We start from the raw sequence: 16,564 nt of genomic DNA on the forward strand, positions 1-16,564 counted from the left end.
AATGATTGCCTAAAAAATCGGGATGACTAGCACTTAAATTTTTTTGCTTATTTCCATCTGTATTTCTGTAGCTAATTTTTTCTTTAATTTAGCCACGGAAATTTCCATCTCTGATGTTGTAATTAGGAATTTTTTATTTATGAAAATATTAAAACACAAGAATAAGAATTTTTTTTATTAATGAAAATAATAATTAAGTTGTAAAATTTTATATGACATGATAATATATATATTTGTATAATTATAATGCATTATTTAATTTTAATTAATTAATTTGAATTTTATTAATTATATATATTCTATATTATATATTAATATATATTATATATGATATGATATTATATTATATATTATATATTTAAATTATATTCAATTGAAAGATGCGGATTAAAGGTGATTGCAATTTGCCAATTTAACTGTTGGAAGCATTTCTATTTCAGATATGTAGCCACAGAGTTGGCAACTAACTTGGTGATTGCTGTTGGGGATGTGAAGTTTTATGTCCACAAGGTATAATCGTTTTCAGTTGAGAAGGTTCCTATTACTCAAAACCATCTTTTCCTTTCGTTAAGTTAAGCTGAGAACCATACAACCGCCTCTTTTAATCGTGTTCTGCTACTTTGCTCCTAATTGTTTTTTTCCGACAGCTACTTGAAACTAAGAAAATCAGAAACTTCATGCTAGATAATAGGCATTAGAACATAACACATTTTGCGACAATTCTCAGTTGAACTTTTCATTGAAGAAGTTCATCAATATTTCAATACATGCACAACAAATGATTCACAAACTGGTATTGCTTACTCATAAAGGATTAAATGTTTTATATATTAAACTGTAAAATCCTTTCTAATTTGTCTTTTATTCCAATATCCAAACTCTGTTCTTTATTCTGAGCATGTTCATATATTAGAGGTTGAGTTACTACATCAAATTTGCTTAAATGTTAGTTCCTCTTTTTTTATATCAGTAGATCAAAAATCTTGGTTTCAAAAATAATGGCTAATTTACAAGTACAAGTTCAGTTTGTTCTACTTTTAAAGCATCTGAGGAGAAGCTTAATGAGATAACAAAAGTTGTGGAGGACACGCGCTCTAACGCTAGAAAGATGGAAGAAGAAAATAAAAAATTGCTTCAAATTGCTCTTGAAGAAGCACGAAAGAGGGAGGCAGACCTACAAGAATTAGTTCGAAAATTACTTCAAGATGTGGGACACACAAACCATCAATTTGCCGGTGGATCTGGATAGTAGGAGCAACAACATTCCAAAAAAGATCGTTAATTTATTTTTTCAGTTGGTTGTTTATGAATTAGCTTATGTTGATTTGGGTTGCACTTTGAATTATGTTTATTGATTTGGGAGTGCAGAGATTTATATAATTTGGTAGTATTTGGATGATACAACGACATCAATTATATTATTGTTGGTTGTATTATGAGTATTTTTTTTTTAATATTTATTGTTCTTGATTTGGAAAATTTAGATTTTGTATTGGTTGAATGTATTTGAGGGTTTAATGACCAAAAATTAATTCGGGTACAAAAATTAAAAAATTTGCCAAAAACAACAAAAATAAATTATAGAAGGATTAGAGACGGAACATTTTGTGCGTTTCAGAGACGGAATTAGAGACAAAACTAACAAATAAAAACTTTACCTTCAAAGACATATATTACTTTTTTTTATCAACGGAATCAGAGACGGATTGCCTACCAAAATTAGAGACAGATTACTCTAAAACTTTGTTCTCGGTTTAGCGATGGAAATGTTCGGTCTCAAAATTAGAGATGGAATATTTTCGTCATAATATTTATCCACAGGGCTTTCAGCCACAGAGTGTGGCGATGGATTTTTCCATCGCTGATTCATTTTAAAGACGGAAAACAGCGTATCAGAGACAGAAATTTCCGTCTCTGATACCCTGTTCTCTTGCAGTGAATTCCCAAAATTTTTTTTTCTTTGATTTTAATCTTATAATGTCAATTAAATTATTAAACAATTGGGAACTAGACCTAGGTATATAAATAACTAGCGATATAAGGCATGCTTATTGTGTGTGCAAAAATATTTAAAAATTATAAATATTTAATAAGTTGCGGAAGTTTGAGGATTATCAATTTAGGGATAATGACTTCAAAAAAACATAAAAATGTCAAAAGTTGCGGAAGTTTGAGGACTATTTTAGTAAATTTGTTAAAAAATATTAAAATTATTATTATGATCAAATTTTATTATAGAAAAAAAATGAGTTGAATGATAAATTTGAATATTCAAAAATTGATACGATGGAGTTCTCTTTTATAATAGTATAGATGAGTAATATATATGTCAAAACCAGCTTCAACGTCATAAGAATAGTTTGAAATAAGAAACAATGTAACTTAAACACTTAGTTCTGATCTGATCATATTGATCAATAGGATAATTTATTTTCTATGTACTTCTATTCTTATAATTTTATACTACAAGAGTTACACTAAAAAACAAAAACAAAAGGAAGTTTATTTGCTATGGAATTTTGCGACAGATAATCAGAATGTGCACAAAAATATCACTAAGCTCATCACAAAAAAAATGACAAACGTTTGCAAAGATATGTTAATACAAATTACTCATCATCAAAAAAAAAAAGAAAAAACAGTTTATATCCTTGGTGATACCTTGTAAAGTTATAAATAAGCCTCCAAGTAGCATTATATCTTTACGAGGTTAAAGAAAATTATTCACTACTCTTAACATCTTTAATTTATATCATCTATATAATATTAAACAGTGTTATCAGATTTATTTAACACGGAAGCTTTTATACTTATATTAAAAGCAAGGAGAGGAAATTAGCAAGCAAAAAACATAAATGACGATAAACAAAAGAAACAAACCATTTAGTAATTAGGAAACAACACAAAGGTGGAGCAGTTTATTGATGCTGCTCAACGCCACAAATTAACATTGTCGACGATGAGTATTAATTAGTAGCTGAGCTCGCGGTATGCAGTAACGACAAACATCCGAGGAAATTAATCAAAAGAGAATACAATAAATACGCATTAATCCAACATAAGACAGATCCATCACTGCCATGGCCTCCATCAGCTTATTTCTGCCCAGGTTCTTGTTTCTTCTGTTCACGCACAAATTTCTTAGTGGCCAAAAACTTAGCGAACCATATTGCTGAGGCTTTCGGATATCTTGTGAGATAATTCATGTAGTCGACATAAATAAGTCCAAATCTGACAGTGTATCCTTCAGTCCATTCAAAATTATCACACCACGACCATGCAAAGTAACCTTTTACATTCACCTTATCTCTGCAATATTTACAATAATCACACTCAACTATGAACAGCTTGCTCTCTAATATTAAACAAGTCAAAATTCAATCAATCATATGTACTATTTTAGAGTTAATTAATATATACGGGATCGATGTCAGAACTTACTTATTCATTGCATCTAGAAGCTTTAGAAGATGGCGTTTATGATAGTCCTCTCTCATGCTGTCGGCACAAGCATCTTTAGCTGTGAGTGTGTAGTCGTTCTTTTCGTCCACCCCTAATTAATTAAGTACATATATAGATTGCAAACTTCGTAGTTATGATTAATAAATATTCACTTAAACTATATATATACATATATATATATATATATATGTATAACATAGCAAATGAGTATGGTACGTAGTGCGTAAAATGGTACCATTTTCTGTAATGTATATAACCGGGACCTTGTCTTTATATTGGTCTTTGACATATTTTGTCAGCAAATTGTAAAGTCCGTCAGGATATATGTGCAACCACTCCGAACCAGCCTATAATATACATCCATCAATGGAAATATGATTATATAAGTTAGTTTGTTATTAATGTGTAATACGAATAAATATTCCAGTCCAATAAACGTAGTTATTTCTATTTAACAATAATTAGCAAGTTGAGAGAAAATTTAGGAATATAAATTTCAATATTAATATTGTAGAATCTCTCCATCTCACCTGTGGACCTATTAGCGTCCCAAGAGGATCAGCTGCAGAAAACAATAGTAAAAGGATACAATCAGTTGCACGTATATATATATATTAATTAAGGCTTAAAGGCAATTTTCATCCACTAATTTCAGGTCATTCTCGTTTTAGTCCTCTAAGTTATTAGGGTTCCATTTTGGTCCCATAAAACTAAAAAAATCCTAATTTTGGTACAAATTTGATTGGAAAGTTTTGAGTCACTCGCCGGAATGACTTTTTAAATTGGGGCTTGCATTGTGATTGGCTGAAAAAAATGATGTGGTGAAGACATGGCCTGAAGTTAGGGGACTAAAACGAGAAAGGCCAGAAATTAGAGGACGAAAATTACCTTTAAGCCTTTTAGGATGGCCAATTACAATGCAAGCCCTAATTTAAAAAGTCACTTTTTACGGCGAGTGACTCAACTTTTCGATCAAATTTGTACCAAAATTGAGATTTTTTCAGTTTTACGGGACCAAAATGAAACTCTAGTAACTTAGGAACTAAAACGAGAATGTCCTGAAGTTAGGGGATGAAAATAATCCTATTAATTAATTTAGAAGAAAAGGATGCACTACATTTGGTTCATAAAGAAAAAGGAGATTTTTCTGAAAAACTTACTGTAACTAAATTTGACGTGCTGATCTCTAGAGTGGCCTTCTTGGACGTCTCTGGGATTGGGATTATTGGCTGCATAAATGGCTGTGTAATAGTTTATGCCAAGAAAATCAATGGAGCCCTTGAGCATCTCGGCTTCACGATCTGAGAAAGGTGCCAGATTTTCAGAAGGAACGTAATCTCTCATACGTTTTGGATATTGACCAGTTAATACAGGCTCCAAGAACCTGAAATTAATAGTAAATTGGGACAACAAAATTAAAAATGACATTAAAATTAAATTAAGATGCATGGGAGGAGGTGTGCATCGTTAAACTTTAAAAATGAGGAAGAACCCATCACATCCAAGTACTGAACAACCTGGATATCATCTCTTGTAGATATGTTAACGTTTGCCCATGTTTCAATTCATAATTACACTTTTAATCATGCATATACGGTCACATAATTAAAAAAGAGACAAATGATGTTATAATTAATTAAAGTGGATTAATTACCATCCAAACATAAAATCCATAGCTCTTTTGGCGGCTTCTATATCATCAGCATCATCTTTCTTGTAAGGCTCACACCAGACTGAGTTAAGTGCAATTCCTATCTTGCCCTTTTGATGTTCCTGATGACAGTTTAAAGTTTCGATCAATTCATAGACATCAATTTATTCTCTAAATTTGTGAAGAAGAAATGAATTAAGTGGTCAAAACCAACCTCAAATTTGGTTCTATAAGCGTGAAAAGCTTCTGCATGAGCAAGCAGCAAGTTTCTTGCAACAGTGTATGCATCTTTGGCAGGATCCCATCTTAGTCTGGACCCACTGCTACTAAATTGATTGGAGGCTGCAGCTGCCTTGAGATATTGATGTTGCTCATCATGTGGCCTACATCTGCAGGGGATGTAGTTCATCATTTTGGGTGTAGTGCTTTTTGTTAGAGCTGGCGGAGTTGAAGTTAGAGCTGCTGAACGTCGAGCTGCAGTTAAATCACGGCCCAGAGGTGGAAATTGGCGTGTCACATATCCATTATGAGCATAACTCCATGGCTCGTTCAATGTGATCCAATATTTCACTCGGTCACCAAATTCCCAAAAGCACAGCTCGGCAAACTCACGGAAAAACTCCCTATATATTAATGTTGTTGTAATTAGTACAATCTTGGAACATTAATGTATATATATTTATGTGGTTTGGGAAGATATTGGACATGAATGAGATAATGAACTACTTACACTACGTCTCTGCTTAAGAAGCCATCGTACTCTTGTTGCAAAGAATGAGGAAGATCGAAGTGAAACAGAGTAACAAAAGGTGTCATGTCTGCATCATCACAAGTACTTAATGCATCATGTATACTTCATAAATATATAATACTTTAAAAATTAATTATATATATATTATATAATTTCATATATAGTATAGAACTATATATCCAGATGATGATCGTAGTATATATGTACAAATAATTGCTAGCCTAAAATGCAGCATAAGTGCGGGTAAGTTATGAAGCTGTGATGAGTCTAACCATTCGCAATGATAGTATTGATAAGATCATTATAATAGTCAATTCCATCTTTGTTGACACCAAGGGAAAGTCTTCCACCTAACAATATACATAAACCCAAATAAACAAATTAGCTCAGACATATGTATCAAGACTTGCACGTCTTGGGTTTAAAAATTTGTTAATGACTAATCACATGTGAACCACATAAATTTATTGATTAATATTTGTTTTTATCACCAATAATTATTTATTAACATGTAATAACCAATAACTATTTATCAACATGTATAAATCTTACCGGGCAAAATTCTTGACCATGAAATCGAAAATCTATAGGCGTCAAAACCCATGCTCTTCATCATCTTAATATCATCCTATATAAATTAAGTAACAAATCTATCCTTAATCAAAGTCAACATGTAAAGTGTGTATATATATATATATATATATATATACATATCTATAACTTCAATAAAAATGGAGAGTCAATTAAGTTACCTTATATTTGGTATACATATCAGCAGCTACGTTTCCATTGGATCCATCATCAATTCTGCCTGTCACTCGCATCAATGAAGCTAGCTAGTAACTTGCGCTAATTATATACAGCCTTGCACATGCACATATATACGTTGTTCATGCAGTCTACATACACATACATACATGTACACAAATGGGGAGAGAGAGAGAGAGAGAGAGAGAGAGAGAGAGAGAGAGAGACCTGGAGCGTTCAAGGCGAAAACATCCCAGATGCTAGGGCCTCTACCGCCTTTTACAGCACCTCCTTCATGCTTTAAATTTATATATTTATAAATGACAAACAAAATAAATGAGCGTATTGACCCAAAAAACCGTATAAGTTATGTATGTACACAGATTTCTTAAGTATATTTGTTTAGAAATGAGATGGATGAGAGAATACGTGGTACTAGTTATATTTACCTGGTAAGCAGATGTACCAACTCCGAAGACAAAATCATTAGGGAACTGATTACAGCTGATGTTACATGTGCTGTCTGCCTTAGTTATTTCTGTTGCGCTGATGCTCATACTGCTAAATTGCTTCTCCATAACTCCTCAAAACTTAATTCTGGATGCACTCTCCTTCTTTTACTTGCTAAGGGATTTTGGGGTTAATTGATGAGACATGAGCACCCAATGCACTTCCGTTTATTTATAGCTGCTCAACACCGGCTTCTTCACCTCATCTCAATTTATATTAATTTTAGTATATTATTGCAACTTGCCTTAAATAATCACATAACTAAGCCCACTGCCCCCTGTTGCTAAACCCATTTTCCCGGAAATTCAATTGTAGTAACATCACATACTGCTTCATATATATTTTCCTACTGTATGTCAATTGTAATTATTTCGGGTTTTTCCGATATACTCATGATACCTCCAATGTTCTAATATGTATGCGATTTTCTTTTTATCATTTGTGGTTCATAACTTAACTTGAAAATTGTACAATTAGGGGAAACTTATAAATAATTACACTCACATATTCTAAGTATAATTTTTACTATCCTAATATGCTTACAACTTTATACATTATACCTACGACTTATCTGACTTAAGCATTGAAGAGGTCTATTACCAACAACTTTCTAATGAAGTTCTGACAGTGGTTTGCTTCGTAGGTCTCATAGGTGAGAAATTTAAACATATCTTGCTCATTAGGGAGTTCAACCCCCTATTCACTCTAAATATATTGATAAGATAATTCGGTAGCGACACTTTTCTTAATACAGAATGAAAAATGCAATTTTATTTTGGACTATCAACCACCTTATAATTAATTGCCTCATCATTCTAGTGTATGAACATGATCATTCCTCGATGCTTGACCTACATGATTAAGTCAATTAACAAATTAATTTTCTGTTCCCAATTTGAGTGGTTCCCACTTGCCTTTTTTTTTTTTTTTAATAATTATAAATAGCGAACTTGTCGGGTTCCACACTTGCCTTTCTTCATCTTCTTTTTCTTTTTATTATTATTATTTCTCTTCTTTTCTAACAATGAAAAGATAATTGATATATAATTAACTATATATGTCCTACGTTTGTTAATTGCTTATTCATTCATATGATTAGGGGTTTGATTTTTGATTCATATAAAAATTGAGTTAATAAATAATATATAAATATTTTTATAAATGATTCATGGTTTCAAATATATCCTAATTTTGTGGCGTTAGTTGAAGTGTTGAACTAATAAAATGCGACGAATTTAACGTTGGCAGTCGCATATGACAAATTGTATGTTGGTAAGCTTCAATCAATATCATATTAAATATTTGTAGTACGATGTCAACCTGCAGGCCCCTTTCCTGTAAATTGGGTAAGAAAATTTACTGCAAAAATTAATATAGTTGACTGACTGGCTTATATTAATGTATATATTTTCTTTTTTTAACAATAACATTATAATTAGTATTAAATATAATAGGTTTTCTCACAAGAGTATAATTACATATACGCTTTAGATGCTTAAATTGGATAACCTTTGGTACATAACTATCATATATATATATATATATCTTAACACAAAATTAAGGTCAGAAATATGGGGCAAGAATTTGAATTATAGTGATTCAAAATTAGAAGCTACTGCTTCTTTTGCCAAAACATCTGTCGCCTAATTGGTTAATTTTTGGATATAGTTATAAAATAGTAGTTGGAAGTTGGTTATTTAATATTATTAGTTTTCTTTCAACATTATGATATGATATTATTACTTGATTGAATTAACTCCCATGAATATGTTTCTTAATTGATTTCTCGAGTATTTTTGTTAGCAACGATTCCAACACTTGATACATTGTAGTTACAAATCATTGTACAATTATGACTAATATCTAATTAATTATGCCTTGGGAATGCTCTATTTTGGATCTTGACTTAACTTTTGTTTTTTCTAGTATATAATGATTTAGTCGAGATGGGATTGGGCACCTAACATTTTGATTGAGACACCTTAAGTTTCGCATTGATTTTTAGTTTGGCTGTTGTAAATAATATTGATTTGTTATGATTTTTAAGTCACAGTCATCGATCTATATTATATAGAAAATAATTTATTTTTTGATAATGGTATTTAATTTATTCTCTGAAAGCCATTGATTTCTATATATCTGAAAATTAAAAAACAATGAAGAAAAAAAAAAAAAAACCGGGGGAACGAAACGTGCATGCATCAGTGTCACGTTCCTTAATTAATTATCCAATCTCATAAGAACTTAGGTCATAAGTAATATATTCTGTCAGGACGAAAAAGTCTAAGTTGCAATGTTATTTATGGGACATGGAATATTTTATTTGTTCAAATAGTACTGTCCTGAAATATAAATTTAGTAGAGTTGCATTTACTTTTAGTAATTGTAGTTATCAACAAAATTTCCTTCTGGAAGATTGAACAAATAAAGTTGACTAATGAAACTCTCTTTCACACTATTTATCATATCTCACACGGTCATTAAGGGTGCAGCTGCCCACCTATACGTCATGTACCCAGTTTTTATTTGTCTGTATGGGGATAAGGCTATTGGAAATTAGCATTCCAAGTTGGTCTGCTGTTATATTTGGACGATGTAGATGTATTTTTAATCTTGTAATTTATTAGGATAATAATTTAGTTTTATACATTTTAAACTTTTGGGATTTTAGGACAAATTGGTTAGAATTTTTCAAAGTTCGATTTTTGTCTTTTTCTGTTCAATTTTAAAAATCTCGATCAATTTTATTTTAAAATTGTAAAAACTTAAAAGCGTACATGACTAAATTGCTAACCTAGTAAATCATGGCCAAAATACCAAATGACTATAACTACAAAACTAGAAATGCAATTAAACCTATTTGGATTCGTAAATTTAAATTTGTGAGAAGTATTTGAAGAAATAATTTTGAATTACTCGAAGTTAAAAGAATTTAAAATCTATTGGTAACTGTTCAACAAAATATAATTCAAGTTTATAGTTGAAAATTTTGAAAGGTATGAGTTCAAATCTATGAACCCGGATGTACTCTTACATCAGACCATAAACCAGAATAAGCCAATAATTTGATTTGGTATCTATATATCTAAATATAATAAGGAAAATAAATGAAACCATGTACTCATAATTAAGTTGTTATATATATTGTTTATAAAGCACATCACACATTGCAACAAGAAGCAGACCCTGCTGGAGGCCTCATAGCTGTAGGGCTCCATTTATTGTACGTAGAATAACCAACACAAACAGTTATTCATCAAACCACACACTTAAAAACATACATATAGTAAAAGGACACACAGACACAGTGCATAAAAGCACTGGTTTTAGTAGTCTTGAAGCAGCAGCAGCTTTAATCCAGCGCATCCAGATCATCATAATCAGTAGTTTTTGTGTTTTGCCTCTTCTTAGCATTCACAATTACCTTCTTCTTCCTTTTCAAAAACTTACTGAACCATATAGCTGACTTTTTGGGGTATCTTTTGAGATCATTCATAAAGTCCACATACATGATCCCGAATCTAACTGAATACCCTTCAGTCCATTCAAAATTATCACACCACGACCATGCAAAATAACCCCTTATGTCCACGTGCTCACTGCAATTATAATCATAATGATCAAAACTTTAATATATTTATATATATATAACTTGAATATTAGAGTTGACATGCAATATATCTGATGCAAATCCGAATTTATAAATAAAAAACTCACTCCATCGCCTTCCGAACATATGTAAGATGTTCCTGGTAATAGTTCACTCTCATTGTGTCGTCACAGGCTTGATGAGCAGTAAGTTTGTGATTACTCCTTTCATCCACCCCTATCAAAGTGATTCGTTTGCCAATATTGATCACCGCATATATCTATAAATTATGGTTTAAATACAAACAATTGCAAGTAATTAAAAAAGAGTATATAGTACCGTTCTCTGTTATGTATATTGGTGGCAAGTTCTTGTACGTTTCGTTTGTGTGTTTGAGGAGCTTGTAAATTCCCCATGGAACTATGAACAACCAAGATGAACCAGCCTAATTTCACAAATGCATGACAAACAAATATATTATGAATGGACGCATAAATCAGTTCTTTCAAACTAGTTTATTTCATCTATGTACAAATACATATATATAGGATTCATGCATGTGTGTACCTGTTAATTTGACTAAAATAAATAAATAAAAATTTGAATAATGGAATGGGAGATCGATCATTACCATTTTGCCGATTGGCGTCCAATCTCGACGAGCTATATATAGAGGGGGCAAAAGAAGGACATATAGAATTAATTGTTGATTAAAAAGTTTCATTTAATCTGATTAAATATATAGTTTTCAAAGGAAACAAAAGCAATTATATTTGTCTTATATATAGAAGGTTGTTCGGAGCATACTGTGAAGCTTAATATGTTGATCTTTAAAGTAGCCATCTGCACAGTCGGGTTCAGGATCATTGGAAGCATAATTTGCTGTATAGTAGTTCAAACCCAGAAAGTCATATGATCCTTTCACCATTTCAGATTCAGACTTTGTAAACGGAGCCAGGTTTTCTGTTGGAACATTATCTATCATACTTTGCGGATACTTGCCTGATACTATAGGTTCCAGGAACCTGAAATTATTAATCAACCAACAAAACTCGATCATTTGTATCAAAAAAATTAATTAATTTCGATCAGGCGAATTGACTCAATTAATTACCATCCCAACATAAAATCGACGCCTCTTTTAGCAGCCTTTATGTCATCAGGGTCACGTTCATTTAGAGGCTCAAGCCAGTGGGTGACAAGTGTTATTCCTATCTTTCCTTCTTGATGTTCCTAATCAAGATTTTTCAATCAAATTAAGTCCATAATTAATAGACAGGGGGAAAATTTAAATCAGAAATTATTATGCATGGAGGCATCAGTAAATATATATAGTAAATTAATTGTATTCTTAATAATATAAATTAAATACAATGAGCAAACAAAGCCGATGGACATATATTAGTTAGCCTGGAATTTTTTCCTGTACGAGTCCACTGCGGCGGCATGAGCAAGGAGCAAATTTCTTCCAACAATATAGACATCTTTGGTTTGATCTGTCTTTGGCTTTGAACTATAATTGTTATAATTAGTACAAGTATCATCATAGAGAAATGTGGATAAGAGTTGCGTTGGTTCAAAAACGCCTCTGTAAGCAACAACGTTGGTTCCATCTGTGTAAGTGTCTGAAGAATATGAGTGGAGAAGTGAAGCCAAAAGTGAGCGAATAGTTGATGGAATAGAAGTGATATCAAAGCCTTGCATAGCTGGATGATCATGAAAGAAATCTCTCACTGATGAAATTAGAGCTGAAAGGAACGTTGGAGAAGGGGTTTGACTGGGGGGAAAAGTGCATGCCGCATATCCTTGAATACTATAGGTTGTCGGCTCATTCAGCGTAATCCAGTGCTTCACCCTATCACCGAATTCCCAAAAGCACAACTCCGCATACTCGCGAAAATCATCCCTGTTGTTGTATGATCACCAAAAACCATCAAAGTTATATATAACCTCCATCTCCCCTCCTAATGAGGACAACCTATTTTGACCAATCTTGTTATTGTTTATGCATCAAGTCGACTTTTGAGACATCAGAAATAACTTACACCACTCTTTTGCTTAAGAAGCCCTCGTACTCATCTTGTAAACACTGAGGAAGATCCCAGTGAAAAAGAGTCACATAAGGCTCAATTCCTGCATGACAGGGACACATGCACAAATAAACATTAGCATTCTGAAAGTACCATCTCAGTGGTTAAAAGATCTAGATATTTCTCTTCAGAAACCTATATATATATGTGAAAGCAACGTATCTCAAATGATGGAATTGTACGTTGCAATAAAAGAATTGTTGATGATTTTTTGTCTAACCATGTTCAATGAGAGTGTCGATCACGTTGTTGTAGTAGTCAATTCCTTCTTGATTGATTCCAGCACAACACCTTCCACCTAATAAGACATTTACAACATAAATCAGTTCAACAAGTAGTAATAACACCTCATATAGGGAGCTCTTTTATTACACTCTAATCGTCGTTGTAAACCTTACGGGGCAAAATTCTTGGCCATGAAATGGAAAATCTATAGGCATCAAACCCCATTTTCTTCATAATTTTAATATCTTCCTGCAAGAAAATAAATTAAATGTAAGTATATGCACCCTATTTATAAATTATATACAGTCCATTAAACTCCAAGGAGAGTTAAAATTACCTTGAATCTGGTATACATATCAGTAGCCATATTTCCATTAGATCCATCAACAACCCTCCCTGTCACTCAGAATCCATCCATTTTATCAACATATAAAATTAACTTGCATGCATGCATATACATGCACACATACACGCAAAGAGAGAGAGAGAGAGAGAGAGAGAGAGAGAGAGAGAGAGAGAGAGAGAGAGAGAGAGAGAGAGAGAGAGCATATATAATTAACTTGCATGCATGCATATACATGCACACATAAACACAAAGAGAGAGAGAGAGAGAGGGAGACCAGGAGTGTTGAGGGTAAAAGTATCCCAGATACTAGGGCCTTTACCACCTTGTGCAGCAGCACCTTCATTCTGCAGGATTAAACATCAATATCTTGAATTAATAAAAAAAATCTTGTGATGGCCTTTATAATAGTCAATCGTACAGTACATAATTAATTAATAATGAAGAAGTAGGTATTTGGAATTAATTAGTGGTGGTGTTGATGAAAAATTACCTGGTACGCAGAAGTGCCAGTTCCAAACACAAAATTAGGAGGGAAATCATTACGAGTGATTTTGAGGTCGCCATCGGCGGAAGGCGGGTTCATCAGCTCATAAACCTTATCAAGAATTGCTGGCCATAATCCAGTTGAACCGTTGTCCATTTCACCACCTGCACAACAACTACGTACCTACTATTGTTTTTTTCTCTAATGCTTATATATAGAAAATGAAGAACCACTTCACATATTTATAGCTGCTCCATTGCATCTATTTTGCAAGAATCCAATTTCTTGCTTCTCATCCAAGCTTATTAAAGCCAAAACATTAGATTCTATTTTTTCCTTTTCTGGAAACTTATCTAACTTGCTGCACACACCACACATTCTATAACCGTGCTATTAAAGTATCAAAAACTAATATACATAACAAGATTTTACTACAGCAATTCAATTTAGCACTTTTCCACCTTTAAGACAAGACGATTGCAAGGTCACCATCTAACAGCAAAACTTGTAAAAAAAGAAGAGGAGGATTGAATGGAACGAAAGGAAGTTGATCATGGATTACCAATAAGCCTAAAATTGATTCTTCTTGGGTCGATGCCCGAGCAGTTAACGGCAACGGACTATAAATTTGTAGCCAATATATCTACGCTCGTTCAAATTCAGCTCGATTGGGAAAATTCTAGTCCAAACTTAACTCGACCAGACCTAAATCATTACACTTGCCGTGTAATTGGTGTACAATTTAGAGAAAATGACCAATCATATAGCAAGCGTGATATCTTTACTCTGTGATTTGTTTGATTAAACCTAGTCCGAAAATGATTTTTACTGGGATGGAGAGGTCCATAGAAAATGACGTTTGTGTCCCGATGGCTGGACGTCCTAGATTTTAGGAAACGATTAAAGGCAATTTTAGTCCCTTAATTTCAGCCAATTCTCATTTTAGTCCCGTAACTTACTAGAGTTCCATTTTAGCCCTCTATAACTTAAAAAAATTCAATTTTCATTTGGTCGAAAATTTGCCTCAGTTACCGAAAAAAAGGTCACATGACCTTCACGTGACTTTTTAAATGGGGGGTTTCATTTTTATTGGCTTAAAAAGTCACATGGCCTAGGGATTAAAGGCAATTTTAATCTCCTATCTTCAGGCAATTCTCATTTTAATCCCGTAACATACTAGGGTTCCATTTTAGTCCTCTATAACTTAAAAAAACTCAATTTTTGTACACGTTTTTATTTCCACGCCATCACCAAGTCGTCGCCACGTGAGCTTTTTAAGCCAATAAAAACGAAACCTCCAATTTAAAAAGTCACGTGAAGACCATGTGACTTTTTCCGGTGATTGAGGCGAATTTTCTACTAAATGTGTATCAAAATTGAGTTTTTTTAAGTTATAAAGGACTAAAATAGAACCCTAGTAAATTACGGAACTAAAATGAGAATATCTTGAAGTTAGGAAACTAAAACTGCCTTTAATCCTCTTAGAAAACACAGCAAGTACAGGAAATATATAGGAAGAGGATAAAGGAAGAAAAAACAAAAGAAGAGAAAGAATAATTAAAGGAAAAGGAGAAGATAAAAAGAAAGGAATGATGAAAAGAAAAAAAACAATTGACGATAAAATTAGCGTACACGAGGAACACGATTAATACGTACTCATTACATGTATTTCAGTAATAGAAATGTTGGCGTACCTCCATGCAGTAGCTGCAAATAGAGCCATATACTACAAAAAAATTCATTTAATTATGATTCATTGTCATGATTAATAATAAATAGTAGTACCGAATTAATAGTTATTGATCATGATCTTGTAATGATTATTAGTTGTAATTTTTGCCAGTGGAGCTAAAATATTTACCACGATTAAAAGCCATGACAAATATTTTGACATGGCTCTTAACGAAATAATTTTGTCATAATGAAAAAATTAATTTTTTACATTAATCTTATTTAACCGTGATTAATTATAATTATTTACTAAAAAAATTAATCATAACCATTAATATTGTTTTTAATAATAATTTTTTTCTAGTGATATATATCATACTCTTAATTTTTGTTTTATATGCAAGCCAGAGTCCTTTTTTTTTTTCTTATCTAAATTTAGTAAATAATTGAGTTATTTATTCATATATTATTAAAAAAAGATAAAATTGCAACTCTACCGCAAAATGGGTAGAGTTGCAATCCTAAGGGGAGTCGTTTCTGCTACTAACACTCCCCTTTATTTTTATTTTTTTAACGACTTGGGCATTTTTATTTCTTTTAATTTTTTTGTTAAGTATTGTTTATATTAAATTTTATTAAATATTGTGCTACACTAACAAATAAACATACTTTGTTTTAAATATTTTTCTCTTCATTTTAATAATTACATAATTATACTATTTTTGGTTTACTACATGCTAAACAGATTAAAAATATTTAAATAAGATGTGATAATAAACCAAACAAGAACTAAGGACTAAATTAAACCCTGAGCCACGTTATAGTTCTTATATTTTTATTTATATGTAATTTTTAATTTTAATAATTGTTAAAAATTAATAAAATAATTAATATATTTTTTATTATTAAATATTATATAAAAAAATTATAATGTAATTCAGTTAAAAATTATAATTAGTAAATACATAAATAGAATTATAATTAGTATATATATTATAAATATGTGTAGAGTAGTGTTGTGGATCAATTGAAATTTTG

The 16,564-nt window shown here is 31.8% G+C and overlaps 1 protein-coding gene across 1 annotated transcript; it reads right to left on the minus strand.

Annotated features, from left to right (window-relative positions):
- LOC105164621 lies at positions 2,857-14,062 on the minus strand. Its single transcript, XM_011083315.2, has 26 exons — positions 13,862-14,062; positions 13,646-13,715; positions 13,363-13,421; positions 13,199-13,274; positions 13,021-13,098; positions 12,756-12,843; positions 12,121-12,616; positions 11,825-11,943; positions 11,518-11,735; positions 11,342-11,373; positions 11,050-11,155; positions 10,839-10,947; positions 10,476-10,720; positions 7,061-7,191; positions 6,840-6,909; positions 6,617-6,675; positions 6,417-6,492; positions 6,137-6,214; positions 5,844-5,931; positions 5,328-5,736; positions 5,117-5,235; positions 4,623-4,846; positions 3,993-4,024; positions 3,698-3,809; positions 3,442-3,553; positions 2,857-3,309 (listed from the first exon to the last, which is right to left on the minus strand). Exons 1-26 carry the CDS (start codon positions 14,009-14,011, stop codon positions 3,096-3,098), a joined length of 3,570 nt encoding a protein of 1,189 aa, XP_011081617.2. The 5' UTR covers positions 14,012-14,062; the 3' UTR covers positions 2,857-3,095.

This window comes from Sesamum indicum, linkage group LG6 (assembly GCF_000512975.1).
Source record: "Sesamum indicum cultivar Zhongzhi No. 13 linkage group LG6, S_indicum_v1.0, whole genome shotgun sequence".
NCBI classification, from domain to species: domain Eukaryota; kingdom Viridiplantae; phylum Streptophyta; class Magnoliopsida; order Lamiales; family Pedaliaceae; genus Sesamum; species Sesamum indicum.